General features: G+C 40.3%; 5 protein-coding genes and 1 non-coding gene across 6 annotated transcripts; 3 read left to right on the top strand and 3 right to left on the bottom strand.

Moving 5' to 3' along the window:
• Positions 1-2,031: 2,031 nt before the first annotated feature.
• LOC112198524 (ALBINO3-like protein 1, chloroplastic) lies at positions 2,032-5,225 on the bottom strand. The gene is made up of 9 exons (XM_024339668.2): positions 4,521-5,225; positions 4,374-4,434; positions 4,218-4,291; positions 3,995-4,099; positions 3,713-3,826; positions 3,486-3,589; positions 3,058-3,318; positions 2,588-2,948; positions 2,032-2,492 (listed from the first exon to the last, which is right to left on the bottom strand). The coding sequence occupies exons 1-9, from the start codon at positions 5,052-5,054 to the stop codon at positions 2,424-2,426; spliced, it is 1,683 nt and encodes a 560-aa protein (XP_024195436.1). The 5' UTR covers positions 5,055-5,225; the 3' UTR covers positions 2,032-2,423.
• A 1,174-nt stretch (positions 5,226-6,399) lies between these two features.
• On the top strand, positions 6,400-7,363 carry LOC112201107 (photosystem II core complex proteins psbY, chloroplastic). Its single transcript, XM_024342122.2, has one exon. It carries the CDS (start codon positions 6,554-6,556, stop codon positions 7,136-7,138), a length of 585 nt encoding a protein of 194 aa, XP_024197890.1. The 5' UTR covers positions 6,400-6,553; the 3' UTR covers positions 7,139-7,363.
• Positions 7,364-8,797: 1,434 nt separating this feature from the next.
• LOC112200057 lies at positions 8,798-9,896 on the top strand. The gene has a single exon (XM_024341059.2). The coding sequence runs from the start codon at positions 9,018-9,020 to the stop codon at positions 9,834-9,836; it is 819 nt and encodes a 272-aa protein (XP_024196827.1). The 5' UTR covers positions 8,798-9,017; the 3' UTR covers positions 9,837-9,896.
• A 372-nt stretch (positions 9,897-10,268) lies between these two features.
• Positions 10,269-15,219, bottom strand: LOC112198067. Its single transcript, XM_024339085.2, has 6 exons — positions 15,015-15,219; positions 14,607-14,665; positions 13,063-14,521; positions 11,083-12,936; positions 10,901-10,943; positions 10,269-10,771 (listed from the first exon to the last, which is right to left on the bottom strand). The coding sequence occupies exons 1-6, from the start codon at positions 15,127-15,129 to the stop codon at positions 10,609-10,611; spliced, it is 3,693 nt and encodes a 1,230-aa protein (XP_024194853.1). The 5' UTR covers positions 15,130-15,219; the 3' UTR covers positions 10,269-10,608.
• A 120-nt stretch (positions 15,220-15,339) lies between these two features.
• TRNAE-UUC lies at positions 15,340-15,411 on the top strand. Its single transcript has one exon. It is a non-coding gene; the product is annotated as a tRNA-Glu (tRNA).
• A 252-nt stretch (positions 15,412-15,663) lies between these two features.
• On the bottom strand, positions 15,664-18,098 carry LOC112200172 (very-long-chain 3-oxoacyl-CoA reductase 1). The gene is made up of 3 exons (XM_024341189.2): positions 17,314-18,098; positions 17,142-17,211; positions 15,664-16,088 (listed from the first exon to the last, which is right to left on the bottom strand). The coding sequence occupies exons 1-3, from the start codon at positions 17,949-17,951 to the stop codon at positions 15,834-15,836; spliced, it is 963 nt and encodes a 320-aa protein (XP_024196957.1). The 5' UTR covers positions 17,952-18,098; the 3' UTR covers positions 15,664-15,833.
• Between the last annotated feature and the right edge of the window lie 542 nt (positions 18,099-18,640).

The following is an 18,640-nucleotide window of genomic DNA, read 5'->3' as shown; positions in this document are numbered from 1 at the left end:
CATGATTTGAGAACATGTATCTGGATTTCATCATGTAATTACGTCTCAACGATTCAAATAGTTTAATTTTTAAGTCAGCCTTCACTTAGATGATCATATTGGACACTCATAGTAATTTTTTTTGTTTTTGGAAGAGAGAGATTTTATTCATAGGTAAACGATTACATAACAAAAGGATAACAAATCGAGATATTGCTAGCTTATAAAAGAATACTAAACACTGTTTTATCCTTCATAAATTATGGGTTACAAGTAATTAATTACAAAATTAGCCATAAAAGCTCAACCGATACGCAAACCTCTCGCTCTTTTTTGCGGGGTACTTTTGCCCAATAAGACTGAACACATATATAGGCTATAGCTATCGATTATCATAATCAACTGATAGTATTCCACATTCTCAAAACAAAACAAAAAAACAAACAGAAAAACAGAAAAAAGTGTTGCATGTTATGCTCCATGATTAAACATGAATTTTCATCCGTTCGGTGTGTCTTATACAAATTATGAAAAGTATTTGAAACAAAACCCTAACACAGAAATCGCGCCCATTCTGGGAATGGTGACCGTAGTGGTGATGGCTCAGGCTATATTAATCAAGCATCAAACCAATGACATTCTCTCCTCTGTCCTCTTAATAGTCTCAGATGAGGTGGGGATGATAGAAATTCGGATTTCCTTGGTTGACGCAGGTACTGGTGCGAGAGGTTGAGGTTGCTGCATTGTTCCCCGCCGTGGACAGGAGGCCTGCCATGGGTCAGTGATCTCTAGTTTCGCTGTTTGCTATATGGGTAAGCAGGCCAGGGCTCTCTTCGTCAATATGATTCTGATCACATACGATTGTTGGTGGCTTGGGGTTGCCAGAGCGGGTGCACCCACTCTCTATGGTGGCGGTGCAGTGCAGTGGCACTTCCACGACGGCGTATGGTGATGCTGCAGCGAGGCGGGTGATGGTCTAGGCAGCGTGGTTGTTTGGTCAATGATGGAAGTCAAGCTGGCCTGGGCCTATCAGGCTGGCTTGCTCTCGATGGGGTCTTTGGGCCCTATCTTTGGCCTCATTGGGAGTGGGTCAGCCAGGTAGGGCTGGGTCGTAGTTGTAATTAAGGATTTAATACAAATTACTATTGCTGGGTTGGTAGGAACAAAAATCTGTTGTTGGGATAAGTGAGATAATTTTAGCTCATTTTGGTGCTTTGGGTCAAGAACCCTTTTGTTAAACACTTGGACCAATGAACTTTTAGTCAGAAAAAGTTAAACTAACAGAGTATCCTTAGCAAGAGTTCCCTCCTAATTTGTCAACCATTTAAGTTGACAAAATTTTGTTAGCAAAAAATTTATATACGAAATTTTGACTGTAAATATTGCCTCCCAAAGTTGTTAAGTCCTTAAACTGACCAAATGTCATGCACAAGTTATACCGACAAAGTTCGTTTGCAAAAGTTGCCTTCTAAATTTCTCAAGCATTTGATACAAATGTGATACTGATGGAATTTTGTCGGAAAAAGTTATAACAAGGAAATTTCTTCAGCGAAAGTTACGCTACGAACATATACCAACGAAGTTCATCACAAATAGTCTTCACCTCATTTTGAGCTACTTTGCTGATGATATTTTATCGGCAAAAGTCCTCAACTAATTTTGTAAAAGCCACTTTTACGAAATTTGTTAAACACTTGTACACTCAAAATTTCTTCCGGCAAAATCCTCTCCTAATTTTGTTTGGCCGCTTTTGCCTACGAATATTCGTTCGTAAATTTGTCTCCTAATTTCTTCAAGCAACTTCTACCGATGAATATGCCAAAGACTGTCTCTGTCATTATTATTATTATTTTTCTTGTCAATGAGTCAGTGTGCAATGAAAATCCAACAGATGAGCACAATAAGTCTCTTCAAAATTCAAGGCCTGAATGACACTCAAGAAATCATCTTGACAATCAAATCAAGACATCCCTGATAATGTTACATCAATAATTCTACTTGACTAGAACTCTGCGAAAAAAGAGTTGTGAAAGGAAAGGAAACACATACAACTGTTAGATGGCAGTAGCTGAATTTGTATATCATTTATTCATAACTTGTGCGGCTACACAATGAACAACAAAGGAAAGAAAAAAAATCCCACACATCTGCTAAGTTTCCTATCCATTTTTCCCATTTCACAAAAATAATAAAGAACATTGCATTACAAGGGAAAGTAACCTTTTTCTGCAGAACATGTATTCAAACACTCGTTCCAGCTACAGAGTGCTAACCCCAAAATCTCGTAGATCCTACTCGTCTCTCTTGGATATAATATACAACCCTTAGTGCTTTGAATGGCTCGGACCCTATCCATATTCTACTTGGGTGATCAGTAACAATCCTCTCAATGTGAATAGCTCGACTCATTTACCGAATGAACAATGCTTATGCTACATGGTTTGTCACTCTCTGCCGTCTCCAGATACTGTTTTATCCACAGTGGTTGTGGAAGTTTGTACTTTAATAGCTTCCTGAAACATAGTACATATGGCAGTTGCTAATCAGAATGCAAGTCTAACGAGCAAGCATATGAAAATTCAGATTGCAAAGCATACTTCAAATATACCTTTTCATTTTCTCTACTTCCGTGTGACTCATGCTCGTCATTTGGAATAGTAGAAACTTCACTGCTTTCCATCTGAAGCGCAGACACTGTGTTCTGATCTTCCTTCATTTCTTGTATGGACCCATCACCATTCACAGGAACTCCAACACGAGAGGAATTATGAGTTGTGGTCTGAGATTCAACTTCTTCTCTCTTTTCCACTAGTTCAACTGCAACTCCATTTTCTCTCTCAAGTAATCTGGCTTCTCCATGTATCTCATTAGCTATTTGAGTTCCTTTGGCTGCTGCCTCTTCAAGTTTCCTCTTTTCTTCTTCTCTTTGCTGTTTTCTCCGGGCTTCTTGCTCCTTTATCATTTTAAATCTGAAAAGTATTCTCAAATTAAGATTTTTTTAGGTCTGAATTCTCAAATTAAGGCAATAGTAACTATAAGCAAAACAAAAAGGTAGAAATGACAGCAAGAACTATTAACCTTTCTCCAGGGCGCAGACCCTCTGAAGTCAACTTCACTTCTTGTTTGGCATCCTTTTGGGTTGAAGTAGGAGCAGAGACAGATTTGGTTGAATTTAGAGTAGAGACAGACTTGGTTGAATTTAGTGCAGAGACAGGCTTTTGAATTTGGGGTTCCTCTTCCTTGACAATGGTATCACTTAGTTGACTAATTGGATTTTTAGCACCCCCAAACTTTTGAAGCCATACTTGTTGTGCTGTGCTCAGTAAGTTATTTGTGAACCTATATTCACAAATTTGAAAGATGTAAGAGAACATAGGCAATACTATCACCCAAAAGGAAAGTTGCTAATGTCATCAAGATGGAGATTTATGATTCACGAAACCTCACATATATATAATACAAAAGGACTGTTATTCAGAAGACAGAAATTCTTAACAACTGCTCACCAATAGAGACTTAGACCGGAAGGAACTGAAAGAGAAAAGTAACCAATCATCAAAGGAAGGAACTTGGTAATCGCTTGTGAACTCTTCATGTTTGGATCGCTAGTCTGAAAGTTACAGCATTTGTTAATAAAACGAAAGGGTAAACATAGAAAAAAAAAATAGGCTCCTAAGAATTCTCTAAAAGTGCTGGTTTAACCGGCCCAATTCAGATGAGGGAAAAGAAAAACCTGTGGCTGTGATGACTGCATAATTTGAACAGATATGTACTGCGAGACAACCAGCAAAACGGGCAAGACAAGATATGCCAAGGTGTCTGACCATCCAAGGGGTGGATGACCATCCTGAAAAATTACAAGGTAGCCAAACATGATTACGAATTCCACAACTTACTTTTCACGAAAAACTTGTGAGGCTCATACAGAATGTATGTTACACAAAGTTGTTATGGGTGTGAGTTGTGAGCAATATATAAAAGTAAAGGAAGTGTTGAAGATGAAGACACTACTCACTACAAAAGGGAAAAGCCAAGAGACTCCGCTGCCACTACTTCGAGCAGCAATTGTTGTAGGACCGGCCAACGATGGTATCCAAAAGAAGCCTTCCGTAAGGAGTCCCTAGTAATAGAACATCAAACATCTTAAGTATCCGTGAAACAGGTTATAACCAAAAAGGAGTTCACAAACAACAAGCTGCTAAGAAACCAATGAAAACAAACACGAAGTCAGTAAGTACCTCATCTGCCACATTCGAAAGAGCCCTATACAGACCAATCCATATCGGTATCGTTGCAAGAGTAGGCAGGCATCCTAGCAACAAAACCACAACGATAAGCTAAAAATTCAAAATCGGAAACTTCAAAATCAATCCAACAAACAATTGTAATTGTACCCGCCAAGGGGTTTATGCCAGCCAATTTATACAACCGCGCAGTTTCGAGTTGAATTCTCTCCTGCAAGTACATAACTTGAGCTCATAAGCATCAATTCACCAATCCATAAAGTAAATTAAAGAGGGTAAATGTACTGAAATTTGTACCTGATCCCCAGCATAGCGTTCTTGTATGGCTTTTATCTGAGGCTGTAACGAACGCATAGCCATAGTAGACTCGACTTGCTTCTTCGTCAAAGGAAAGGTCGCAGCTTTAACGAGAACAGTCAACAGTATAATCGCGAAGCCATAAGAGTAAGGAACATGAACACTGGAGAGCCCATCCTTCAAGACCTTGAGCACGCTCTCGAGGTAATTCGTAATCCCGGAGAGCCAATCGTTGCTCTGCTTGGTGCTGCTGCTGCTTAGGTTCTCCGTCGCCGACTGAGCCGAGACGGCCGCGTCGGCCACCGTGTACAGCAAGCTCTCGGCTTTAGTGAGCAGCTCCTTGAGCACGGGCTCGGCGTCTTCCGGGTCGGGGAGGAGACCCGACCCGAGTCCGAGGCGGGCGACGGCGAGCGAGCCGCGGTGGGAGAAGCCGTAGTGGTGGTGGTGGTTGGTTCGAGGAAGGAGGAGGGGGTTCCGGGGATTCGGAGTCGGGGCGAGGAGTGGGGAGGGTTGGAAGGATAATAAAGTAGCCATTTTTTTGGATTGGGAATTGGGAATTGGGAATTGGGGAAATTGGAAACCCTAGAAGTAGGTTGAGGTTGGGTTTAGCTTTAGCAGCATCACTGTGACTTGCTTCCTGGGAATGAGGGAGGAGAAGTTTAGTTTTGCTTTTGGTGTCTCTCTCATTTTCCAATTTTGCTGGGACTACTGATTACCAACGACGTGTCGTCTGGTTTGCTTCATGTTTCTTCTTGGCGTGTGTGTTGAGGATGAAGCCCAAGTTTCAGAGAATCTCATTGGCCCATGGAATTCTGTCTTGGCTTCAGTCCATATCGTTTTAGGGGTTGTGGTTTTGACATGTCAAATACCCGAAACATAAAATTGGGCTGAATTGATGAGCGACTTGCTTTTGACAGAGGCCAACCGAAAATTAACTATAACCGAACCGAACTGAACTGGTGGAAAATAACTGCAACTGTGTCGGTTAAACGAATTATGAATTTTGTTGTACGAAATTAGTGGGGTGACTGTCCAGTAAACTAATGTGTGTACAATATAAAAGAAGTAGACTACATATATTAATTCTTGAAGATTATTGGTGTTCTTCTATTTACTACGTAAGAGTTAACATTACTTGTGAGAGAACATTAGTTATATGGTTAGTGGGGTTAGTTGTGATAGTGGAAAAATTAGAGGGTTACTCTTCATTATATAAAGAGATTGAGATATCACCATTTCATATATCAATTCAATCATTCACAACCAAATCAATACAAAGCAACTTCTTGATCTCCACACTTCTCTCTCTTTTTTATTTTTCTATCTTTCTCAATTGAGTCAATAGGCGACTACAACATAACTTAATTTAAAGTTTCAGAATTACAATCATATAATTAGAGGTATTTGACATGAATTCGAATTTGAAAGTTGATTGATGCTTTACACGACACGAATATAACATGGCAATAAGAAATGTACATTTCTTCCCTCATACAATTTTTTTTTTTAAAAAGGTTGAATTCTAAACTTAAAAAAAGAGAGGAAGAATTCCACAAATGGTCAAGTGACTTAAGTGATTGACAATGTAATAGTTGAGTGACCAAAATGATATATTTGAAACTTCAGTGACCAAAGTGTCGAATGAGTCATAGTTGAGTGATTTTTTGTGAAATTTTCTTTTAAAAAAAAAACTATAGCCTCGTGACAGCGTGCGTGACTAGTAACCATACAAACAGATTAGCTACCAATTTTTCCCAGTAACAAGAAGAGATAAGAAAGTGTGTTGGGCATGAACATGAGGTCCAAATCCCACCAATCACACCCTCTCTGGATAAGAAAACAATCCTCATAACACCATTCCATTGGTTCTCATTTCCCTCCCTCTGCCCCCCACCCCTCTATATTCCATATTTTCAACTACAACCAGCAACCAACCATTGAAGCCTATCAATCCCTCCTTTGCATTATACCTGAAACCTCAAGCAAATCAATCTCAAGGTAGCTCCACCACCAAGAAGAAGCACAAGTAATCAATGGCAGCTACAATGGCTACTTCAATGGCAATAATCAACGCCAAGTGCTTAAGCACCACCACCAACTCCTCCTCCAAACTCATCCCCAACCTCAAGCCAATCACCACCACAAAACCTATCTCCCTCCTCTCCATCCAAAACCTTCCAAAGGGTCTAACCAGCTCATCAGCCCTAGCCGGAGCCATCTTCGCCACCATAAGCGCCTCCGAACCCGCCTTGGCTGCTCAGCAAATCGCTCAAATCGCTGAAGGCGACAACCGTGGCCTTGCCCTCCTCCTCCCCATCATTCCCGCCATCGCTTGGGTCCTCTTTAACATCTTCCAGCCGGCTCTCAACCAAATCAACCGCATGGTCAACAAGAGCGTCATCATTAGTCTAGGGCTTGGCGGTCTCGCCGCTTCGGGGTTCGTGTCCACTCCTGAAGCTTCTGCCAATGAAATGGCCATGATTGGTGAAGCAGCTGCAAAGGCCGGTGACAGCAGGGGACAGCTCCTCCTCATTGTGGTGGCTCCGGCTATTCTTTGGGTGCTCTACAACATTCTACAACCGGCTTTGAACCAGCTTAACAAGATGAGGTCAGAATGATAAGATCGGTCCTGGATTTTGTGGAGGGTGCGATGGCACAAAGTTAATAATCACTTGTAATTTGCACCTTATGTTATCAATTATATCTCCTTTTATGTTAATTAGTACTTTTTTTTGTTCTCTGTTGTTCAAATCCTCAAGTGTTCAGATATTATTATTAGTAGATTTGATCATTTTGATGTGTAACTACTGTGTATCATACAATATTTGATAGTAGTTAGAGTCCATTTTGAGTCGCTCCTCCTTTAAAATCGATCATATAGTCAATTTTTAACAGCAGATAACCCATGAAATTGAAGCACCCCATGCATCTTTTTGATAACGAATTTAATCCATGTTGTTTAGTGTGAAGTTGTGCAGTGATCAATGTTTTCTTAAGATGAGGAAGCAACTGTTCATTTTTCCAACTAGCTACTAAGTCGTATAATTTTGGATATTCTAGTGTACATATATTGTAATAAGCCAATGGAGTATGGCGATAGGAGATTACAGCTATACGACCGTATATGAAGATGATGTTATAAATAAGCCAATGAGTATGGCATACGAGGTTAGAGCGTATATGGACATGATGTTATATATAATTTAGTGTAAATTTCAATAAGCCAATGAGTATAGTGATGGAGATTGCAGCTATTAGACGGTTCTTGATGTTATAAGGTAACAATACGATCTATAGGTCATGTAAAGACAACAATTGATAAAGTATGAGCAACTTTACAGTTTGTTAAGCTGCTAAGCTGAAGACTATTTAACACAACCGAAACAATATGGATCGATCTTTACCTCGGTTTTTTTCACTTTGTAATATGGATCGATCTTTACCTCGATCTTTACAATATGGATCATTGTAACGTTTTGAAAAGAGAGTGATGAGTTCTATGATCGAAGGAGGAAAATGAAAAGCTAACTAGTTAGTCAGCATCAAAAGTAAAATGACAAACAAGTTTCATTATTAGTTTTATTAGAGCAAGTTCACCCGTTGAGCTTGACCGGTCAAGACTATTCACTGCTTTTTTACCTTGTATTTCCACTATTGAGGTTGGCAGGTCAGATACTGTTCACAAAATGTCAAGAATAGTGGAAATATAAGGCAAAAAAGCACTGAATAGTCTTGACCGGTCAAGCTCAACGGGTGAACTTGCTCTTACATGAAACCAGGCTAAGAAACCAAAAGCCAAAAGCCAAAAGCCAAAAGCCAAAAGCCGTCCATAATCCCACATTACCGCACTTTGCAACTATCGTCAGGATTAGCGCTTAGAAGCAACAATCAAAATAATAATCACACATTCACACTAGCTAATAATAATAATAATCCTCAGCCAAAAAAATATATATATATCAAAATAATAATCACATTTCACCCGAAAGTAACCCATGCCACTTCGTCTAGTGGATGCGCACTAATTATACCATGTTCTTTGGGTATTGCTTATTAGTTCACACTAATCACCAGTTCACCACCGAAGTCCCCTAAAGCATTTTCACAGGAAAAAAAAAAAAAAAAAAGGTACCTTGAAGCATAATATATATATATATATATATATATATATATATATATATATATATATATTGTGCTGGTCCAATATTCCATTCATGCTAATCTTCCCTCTCTTTCTGTTTCATACAACAAAAGCCATCTCGCATGCACTAACAATATTGTCTCTCACGCCTCATTCTTATTTGACCCAAACCCCTCTCTGTTCCATTTACTTTACTTAGAGGTGATTAAAACCCTACTGTTCCCGGATCTCTCTCCCCCAGTATATACACGTTTCGGTTGTCATAGGGACCAAGACAGACCGAGACGGAGGTGGAGGTGGAGGTGGAGGCGGAGGAAGAGACAGAGCAAAGAAAGATTTGAAAAGCGCCGGTTATCATGGCTCCCACACAAAGGAAAACCAGTACTCCCACATACATGAAAACAAGCACTCATCCACCAAAACGACGAGTCACTTTCAAATACATAACGTTGCTCTCTTCCTTCCTCTTCCTCCCTGTCCTCTATTTCTTCCTTCACGTCAAGCACAACCTCCAACCCACCGCCATCGTCGACCACTCACTGCCGCACCACGTCCAAGTCCCCGACATCCGAATCCGCTCCGGCTACACCTCCTACAAGACCTACCTCCAGCACCAGCTCAACAAGACCCTCAACCCTAAACTCCGCAAAGTCTGGACCACCCGCGACTGGGACCGCAAAATCCAGGTCTTCTCCGAGATTTTCACTAGGTTGAAGCACGAAAAGCTCCTGTCAAATAACTCTCGGGCGCTGTGTATTGGCGCCCGAGTAGGGCAGGAGGTCCAGGCTCTGAAACGAATCGGGGTGAATGACTCGATCGGGATGGACCTCGTGCCCTACCCTCCTCTGGTTGTGGAGGGGGACTTTCACAGCCAGCCTTTTCAGAACGAGACGTTCGACTTCGAATTCTCGAACGTGTTCGATCACGCGCTGTACCCTAGGAAGTTCGTGGCGGAGATCGAGCGGACGTTGAGGCGGCGCGGGGTGTGTGTGTTACACGTGGCCATATCGAAGCGGGGGGATAAGTACTCGGCCAACGACCTGTTCAGTGTGCGGCCATTGGTGGAGATGTTTCAGAGGTCCGAGTTGGTTTATGTCAGGAAGGTTGACGGGTTTGGGTTGGACACCGAGGTCGTCTTTCGGAAACGGGAAGTCAAACTCATCCAACAACGGTGACATGTCGATTCTTGCTTTTGTTTATTCAAAATCTGAATTTAGGAGAGTTTTGGTCGAAGATGTTATTGGTGTGACGAATATACCTGTAGACTCTTGTTTTTGACGGCATTCTTTTGTGAATATCACTGTTTTTCAGAATTTGATTTTAAGTTTCATACAAGTCGATAAGAGTATTGATCGCCTACATATAGAAAATTTAAATTTGATAGGAAAACTTGCACACATTTTGTCACAACAAGTTTAACATATTAGGCAGAGAAATATCACATTTTGCCGTCTCAGAGAGTCTACCTTGCCGATAAAGGTTCGGCCGGTTCAAAATTTAAAAGTTCTAATTTCTTAATGTTTTCTGATAATTATATTCTACAATGGCGTCTTTTAAGCTAGGTGCTTAATAGTGCTAAACATAAAGTACAGAAAAAGGCTCAATCAGATATCCAAGGATTGTACCACAATCATATTTTGCTTACTTTAAGACTCCACTTTTGATCAGGATTTAAATAGAATCAAAACAACCTATGGATTACAACGTTGGGATCCAATTTTAATGGGCAAAATGCATGATTTTGTTGGCTAATAACATAACACAGAGTAAAAACAAGCGGAAAATGGGGGACACTGATAGATTCTAGTTGCCTGAACCATGAAACAAACCACAGAAGATTCTTGGACAAAAAGGAACACCTCGTGATGCCCTCCTATCAAGTGCCCTACAAACTCTCATCGAAAGAGAAAATCCCACAAAACTTCATTGGAAATTTTAGCCAAATAACTAGAAGGCAGGCTGACTGTCTGGAACAAATTCAGGAGCCTGGTTGTCTTCTTCGAGTTGTGATTGAGATGCGGCAAGTTTGGCCTTCTTGTAGACGCTTGAATTTAGAAAAATCTCATCGTTTTTTAGCCTTCTTGCCGGTTTACCCTTTATGCTAGAATAACTGCTTGAAAATAATACAAGAATGATGAGAATGAAAGATCATGTTTGCAACATAAATGAAGTACAGCTTCTTTTAGTTTTTCTTACTGAAAAAAAAGAAAGAAAAAAAAGCCAACACTTGCTAACTCACCCGCTTCTCCCTGTATTCTTCTTCCCTGATGAGGCACAAGATCCTATAGCAATTGCAATGCATTAGATTAGATAACAATGTCATGATAACAAGTTAACAACTGCTGTGGATTTCAACAATCTAAAACAGAAACTTAAAAAAAAAAAAAAAAAAAAAAATCAATTTCTTGGTAAGTTCATTACCTGCATTGCTTTCACCATCTGAGTAGTCAGATTCAGAGGACAATGAGTAATCAGATGAGGTGGTGCTGGCACCTGAATCAACAAATCCATCTTTACCTTCAGAACTTTTATTCCTGTACTCAGGGGCCAACGGTGTCGCTGAGCTCGTCTTGCCTTTTGAGCTATTCAACACTTCCCCATCATCATTACCAGAAGCTTTTCCACTGCCCACAACATTCTGACTCACACCTGATTGGTGCTTCTTAACTGGTTTCTTTTGGTCTTTATTGTTTGATTTTTCTGTCTTAGAACTTGATATAGCAACAGCTTCATTCTTTTTCTCGGTAATACTATTGGCCCCAGAACCATTGGCAAGACTGCGCTTTCCAGCTACCTTGGGAATGGAATTTATTTTACCAGATGCATCAGATGATTGGGCTTTAGTCCCAGTTTTGGAAACTTTCTTGGGAACAATTTCCTCGGGCTGAGGCACAACACCATCAACATTAGATATTGATCCTTGCGGTTGCATGGAGCTAGATTTGCTAGCTTCAGACTTTTCACCAATCCCTTGGTTATCATGCGACTTGAGTGGACTTTGCAGATCCCATGAGCAGCCACTTGAATCAACCGCTTTGCGGTTCTTTTTAGGCTTCTGCTTGTTATCTACTTTTTTTGATTTCGTCACCTCTTCAGTATGTACTTCACCAGAAGCAACAACTTCATTCTTGCTTTGGCTAGGCACCATATATTTATGAAAGTTAATCTCTTCTCCTTCACAAGAAACCTCCTCATGGTTTCCAGAAAGATTAGGTTTGAGAGACATCCCAGCAATGTGTTCTTGTGCCTGGGAAGGAAGTTTAGTAGACTCAGACATGAAATTTGAGCAAGCATGGAGACTACCAATTTGAACTCCATGCTCGCTACCAGATTCCAGACATTTTGCATTTGACTGATCAATCAGAGTTGTTTTTGCCAGCTTACTTTTCTTTCTTTTGCTGGCTACTGCCTCAGTTCTAATATCAGTTGTTAGAGTAGGATCCTGGTGACTAGCACTTTTCTCTTCTGCTTCCAACTTCTGGAGATCTTTTGTCATGGCATCATGTTTCCTCTTAGATTTCTTTTTTGTACTCTCTGCATTTGCTGGAGTTTTGCCAACTTGCTGTGAAGTTTCAACCTCATTGCCATCACACTTATCAGCTTCCATAACTAAATGGCAACTCTTTGTATCCTTTTCTGATATGTCTTTCCCATTTTTCTGAGAAAAATTACTCTCCTCGTTCTTAGCTTTATCACTGTCCTGTTCACCATGTACAGCTTCATGAGGTTCAGCCAATGAAATATCACACTGAGAATCTACAATGTGTTCTGCACCGGTGGAATCCTTGGTCTTCCTTTTCTTCTTTTTCTTCTTACTAGGGGTGACAGGTTCCATAACTAAATGGCAACTCTCTGTATCCTTTTCTGATACGTCTTTCCCATTTTTCTGAGAAAAATTACTCTCCTCGTTCTTAGCTTTATCACTATCCTGTTGACCATGTACAGCTTCATGAGGTTCAGCCAATGAAATATCACACTGAGAATCTACAATGTGTTCTGCACCGATGGAATCCTTGGTCTTCCTTTTCTTCCTTTTCTTCTTACTAGGGGTGACAGGTTCATTTGTATCCAATAATTCAGATGTCACAATTAGTTTTGCATTGTTCCCATCTGTTTTACTCTGGCTTTCAGACAGCATTGCTTCCGAGTCATTTGTCTGTGATGGTTCTCTCTTCTCTTGAACTCTTTCAGCTGAACTTGTTCCATTTTCACTAGGAGCTTTGACAACAAGGGGAGGATGACCTTCCGGTTTTTCTTCAGTAGCTTTATTAAAATCTATAAAAGAAACAGCATCATAAGCTCACTGAAATAGACTTCTGTTTACTTCTAAATTAGTTAAATTCAAAACAACGTCAAAAAAACTATACCGGATCACCTATAAATAAAGCAAACATAACTCACCAAGTAAAGAGGGTGCTTTACGATTTTCCTGCAACTCTCGGATAAGAGCGCAGTTATCTTCCTTCGGACCTAGACTACTGATAGGTGCTACATCTTCTCCACTTGAATTTTTATTATTAATTCCTGCAGAAGCAACCATAGATCTCTCTTCCATATCACTGTTTCCACAAGGAGCTGCACCAACTACTTGGCGCAGAGGATTCGATGCTTTCTTTTTCTTTTTGTTCTTCTTTCCCCTGGAACTGTTTGTCAACAAATCTGTGGTTTCAGCAAGTGAACCATCTAAGGTAGTACTTGCAGTTTTCCCTGCAGAGAGTTCAGATGTAATTTCTGGTTGGGAAGCCTCTTTATTAGAATCACAAATCAAGACATTGTTTTCTTTGATCAAATCTTCAAGATCAGTTACTTTTTCAAACTTGCGCCTTTTCTTTGAAGCAGTCCAAGATTGAGAAGCATCTTGTTGGGAAGCCTCTTTAGTAGATTCACAAATCAAGACATTGTTTTCTTTCAACGAATCTTCAAGATCAGTTATGTTTTCAAACTTGCGCTTTTTCTTTGAAACAGTCTGAGATTGTGAAGCATCTTCTACTGCTGTATTGCAGTGCATAAATGTATCCAATCTAATGTCAGTGTGTTTTCCTGAAACTTCAGTTTCTTTGTATGTATCATTGTTCCTATGAAGTCCAGAATCTGACCTGTTATCCATATTAGAAGCTGAAGCCCTGCGAGGTTCTTCTGTAGTAGTTCTGTTTACTACCACCGTATCACAGGGAACATCTCCACCCTCATTTCCTAATGAGTCTTCTGGAGGTACAATATCTATCCGCGACTGTTCTTCGTTGAATCCATAAACTGGAGTGTCATTTTCTTTCAGATGTGCTGTCTCTTCACTTTTTTGCTTAGCATTCTGTTGTCTATTCTTTGAAGAAGGTGAAGCTTTTCCCAAAGATGCGCTGCTTTTGGCTTCACTTATTTCTTTCTTTGAGGTATCTTCCCTGTGTTCTTGTGCTGTGGGAACTCTAAACCCCTCACTACTAAGGCTGCGATCTGCCTGTGTTTTAGGTTCTAGCCCATTGATTGTCTCATCAAATGAAGTTTTGCAATGGTCATCATCAGAATGCTTGATTCCCATCTCCAAATCTTTTAAAGTTTCTCTACCAGAATCCACCGAACCATTCTGGTCTACAATATTATTCTTCTTGCCCTCTAGTAGCAATGGTACCGAATCATCAACACTGAACAACCTTTTGCTAAGAACATTAAAAGGACGATCAGCCCCGCTAACCAAAGGATTATCACAAATTCCAGAACCAAAATTGTGGGAACCATGCTGAATTTCACCCCTCTTCTCTATAATAGAAGCATCAGCAAAAAGAAAACACTCCCTGTCGACGCCACTGACAGCACATTTAACACGCATTGAATCCGAGAGGTGATACAAGGTTCCCCTCCGGTCCACCTTCCAGGTACACAAATCATTCTCATTACCACCAGACTGTTTTGCAAAGTGTACATTACAAAAAGTAAATCAATATATAAATTACCTTCAAAGCTCGAATTTTGATTTCTTCGAAGCTCAACGGATGCTCATTTTCCAATTTTCCTGCATACAGAGGCATTGATACAATCATTCACATTACAAAAATCATCAGATTTCCATACAGGAATGGTGAAAATAACAAAAACACACCTAGCTGCTTAGCGGATACCACATTACTACATAGCACATAGCTTATGGATTTCCAAGACTAGTTAAAACGATGAGTACGAATCATTTTCAATTGGGTATTTAGGGTTTAATAATCTGAGCTAGCCTACATTACTTGACGCAAAATTCCAAAACCGTAAACACCCAGAAACCAACAAAAGCGCATAAAAAAAGTTGTGGTCTTTGAAATCGGAGGTAAGTAAAAGCAGTGATAGTGCAGAGATAGGGAAGAGGGTGAGCTTACTTTTGAGGTCGGAAACGGTGTCGTTGCCGGAGACGGTGATGGCCAAGTGGGTGTCAAGGCTCGTGTCTAGGAACACAGTGACGTCATCCGAGGCGGAGCTCGGGTTCTTGTCCATTGTTTGTTGGGACTCAGAAGCACGACATGTTCTCGCGGTTCTGGGTTTTTTTTGGTCTGTACTTCAATGGCGGCAGGGAAGCTACAACTACGAAGCTTTATATAGCTGCGAGGTTTATGCAATATGGGTACTCGTGCCCGGGTCGGGTACCCGGGCTTCAAATATTGAAAAGCCATATATAAATTTTCCAAAAGCACAATAAGCATGAATTCCATTGTCGTCCAGCGGTTAGGATATCTGGCTTTCACCCAGGAGACCCGGGTTCGATTCCCGGCAATGGAACTTTTTTCAATTTTTATTATTGTTATTATTCTTTTTTTAGGCAGACAAAATGTTGCAGAAGAACTTTTGTGCTGCTCTAATTCAAGTCCAGCTGATAGATAATTAGATATGCAGGTTTATCGTGAGGTTTTTTTTTTTTTTTTGAAAATTTTTGTGTTTTTAATGAGACCGTTATGATTATTCAGGTGTATTGATAATATTAGATCACTAGGAGGCCGAATTTTGTTTAAGGCATTCATTAACAAGAAGGCATAAGAGGGAAGGGAAAGAGTTTATTGAAACTTCTGAAAAGGAAAAGTTATTGATTAACAAAAACCGTGAAATTCAGAAACAAATAACAGATGGATTCTCAGCATACCAACTTTCACAAGTTCTAATCTGCTAAATCAAACTGCATTCATACTAGAAATTTGTCAAAAGGTCTAGTCCTTCTTCCTTGAATCTTTGAGTTGTCCCCTTTTTCGGATGCCTAAGTTAAATCGAAGTCGATATGCATCAACAATGGACTCCGGGAGCAAGTAAACGAGAGTCCAAATAAGAGTATGGGGCCAGTAAGGAGTGCAACGAGGTTCGTAGCCTATCCTGCCTAAAGCTGCCCGCGCATAACCATCAGTTGATGGTACAAAGAAGGAAGATCTCTTGATAGATGCCATCTTTGTTGCCACATACAATGGAACCTGCAAAGAGAAACTCCTTAGTAAATAATACAAACTCTAGAGCAAAGTCAACACAAACAATGAGCTCTAGTGCCAAACATTCAATGCTCAACAGCTTAGCACCAAACTACGCATTATAGTGATGCCAATGTTTTCTTCTCACCCTCCTTGAATTAGATATTATTTAAACCAAATGCTTTGTGTATCATTAGTTACTGAACAATTAACCAACAATTCTTTAACCCCGTACTGCACTAAACCAAAAAACTCAGGGTCACAATCAGAAGCATGGGAGGGTAAGAGGTAGCCTATTAAATTGGTCATAAATGCACATGACTCATCTCCACTTGCGCTATCTGAACAGTTGGAGGTTATAATCAAGCTACTGGGCATCACTGTTGACTGCCTGTCACATTCATAAGTCTTCAATATGCAGTATAGCCATCCTAACTTGTGTCATCACTTCTCAGTTTTTTGTTGTTCATGATTATTTTCATTTATTTTGAATGTGAGATATACCTACAATACCATAAGAAATGAAGTTCAATAATATGGACGGCCTCTGAAAAGGATAACAGATAAGAAAAAGCACTTTAGCACTACCTACCCATCAGCACATAACTGAAATGATATCCGGCCAGGAAAATTATCTGATACCCTCAAACCAAATTGTAAAGTCCAAGAAAGATGAAGAAGAAACCAAGAAACCAGAATTCTCTCCAATAGTTTTCAAGGAAAGAGCACATAAGATTATAAACAGATCGAGTGTTTTATGCATTTGTGCCACAACCGGCCTTAATTTTAATATGGAACAATCATGGCCGATCATTGCAACACAAAACAACAATTCTTTTGTAGGTTAACTTTTCAGTTCTCAACAGTACGCTCAAATGAGTAAGAGAAAGTCACCAAATATTGAGCTTCTATGGATTAACCTCAAGTAACCTAAAACCTTACAACTGAGCTAGCTAGCATCTTCACTCATACAACTAGCATTACTTAGCAAGTTAGCATCAACTATAAGAACTCAAATGAATAGAAAGCGAAATGATCTGAAAATATAGAAATAAATACCTGACACTGGACATCAATCCCCTTGTTTTTGTACTCCACATGAAGGCACCTAGAGAACTGATCAATATACCTGAAAACAATCACAAAAAAAAAAAAAAAAAAACCCTTTCAACAACACAATCACCTTCACAAAAACCAACACCAATTAACATATGCATCCATTATCACTTACGCTTTGGTAGCTGCGTAAACAGCATAGAGAGGATCGGAGGGGATAACCCCGGCGGCACCGGACCCAATATTGACAATAGCTCCTCTCTTCCTCTGCAACATTCCCGGCAAGACAGCATGCGTAACCTTAGTGGTCCCTTCAACGTTTATCTTAATCAAGTTCCGCAACAACTCGTCATCCACCTCATGAAAGTACCTGGCATAAGGATACGAAATCCCAACGTTGTTGATCACGACCCCCAAATCCAAACCCTCAATGCTCTCTTGAATCCTCTTAACGCCGTCGTCCAGGTCGCCGCTGAAGTCAACGACGACGGTCTTGATCTGGGTCTTGCCGTACTTGGCCAGAATCGCATCGGAGACGTCCTTCAGCTTACTGGGGCTCCGGCCCACCAACACCAGATTGAGCCCCTTGCGAGCCAACTGAAAAGCAAAGCCTCTGCCAATGCCGTCGGTGGGCCCGGTGACGAGTGCCCAAGATCCGTACTTTTTGAGATTCTTGGCGGGTCTGAGGAAATTGACGAAGACCCAGTTGAGTACAGAGACTGAGAATCTGAGAATGGACAAGGAACCAATAGAGAACAGAGCCAAAACCCACCAAGGCTGAGCCTTGAGGCGCCCGAGTATAAAGCAATCCATTGTTTTGGGATCTGAGAAATTAGAGAGGCTTTGGATTTTGAGTCTTGTAGTGAAGAAGAAGAAGAAGAAGAAGCTGAGGGAGAGTAATGGTGGGAAATTGAAAGGACGGGGAGTATTTATTAAATAGAAGCGTGTGATAGGAGGAGAGAAGAGGTTGATGAAGTAGATGAGCGGAAAACTACCGCATTTAACTAACACTGTTTCGTGGACAAATTTCTATACTCCCCATTACCCTGATTGGTAACGAAAATTTCAATTTTGAAAAGTTGGTTTACCTTAGGCACTGATCCACGGAAAGAAAAAGAAGCAAATAAGGAAGGCTAGTAAAGATGTTGCTTTCTTGTTAGGGTATAACTACCCTGTTGTACTGGATACAATTTAAGGAATGTTTCGTTTCTGAGAGCAGCATTGACACATGGAGATACTAATCATACTCAAACACGAGTACTCCCTAGAAAGCTGTTGGGGCTGTAGGACAGTTTGGGGAGACCTGCTTTGTGTAAGATGGTGTCACAACTCACAAGTGAACAAGTTGGATTTCTGACTCTTATGTTGGTTTAGAAATTGTGTGGTTACTTATTAATCTTTCTAAAAAAGAATACTCGACACAAGTAATATGTTATTTGTTTTGTTAATTGATTTGTAAAATCTTTTTTAACAGCTTAAGTGGTTCGTGATTGCTTATAATC

The sequence above is a fragment of the Rosa chinensis genome, chromosome 4, assembly GCF_002994745.2.
Source record: "Rosa chinensis cultivar Old Blush chromosome 4, RchiOBHm-V2, whole genome shotgun sequence".
Lineage (NCBI taxonomy): Eukaryota > Viridiplantae > Streptophyta > Magnoliopsida > Rosales > Rosaceae > Rosa > Rosa chinensis.
Note: the sequence above shows the minus strand (reverse complement) of the source record. Positions and strands in the feature narration are given on the sequence as shown.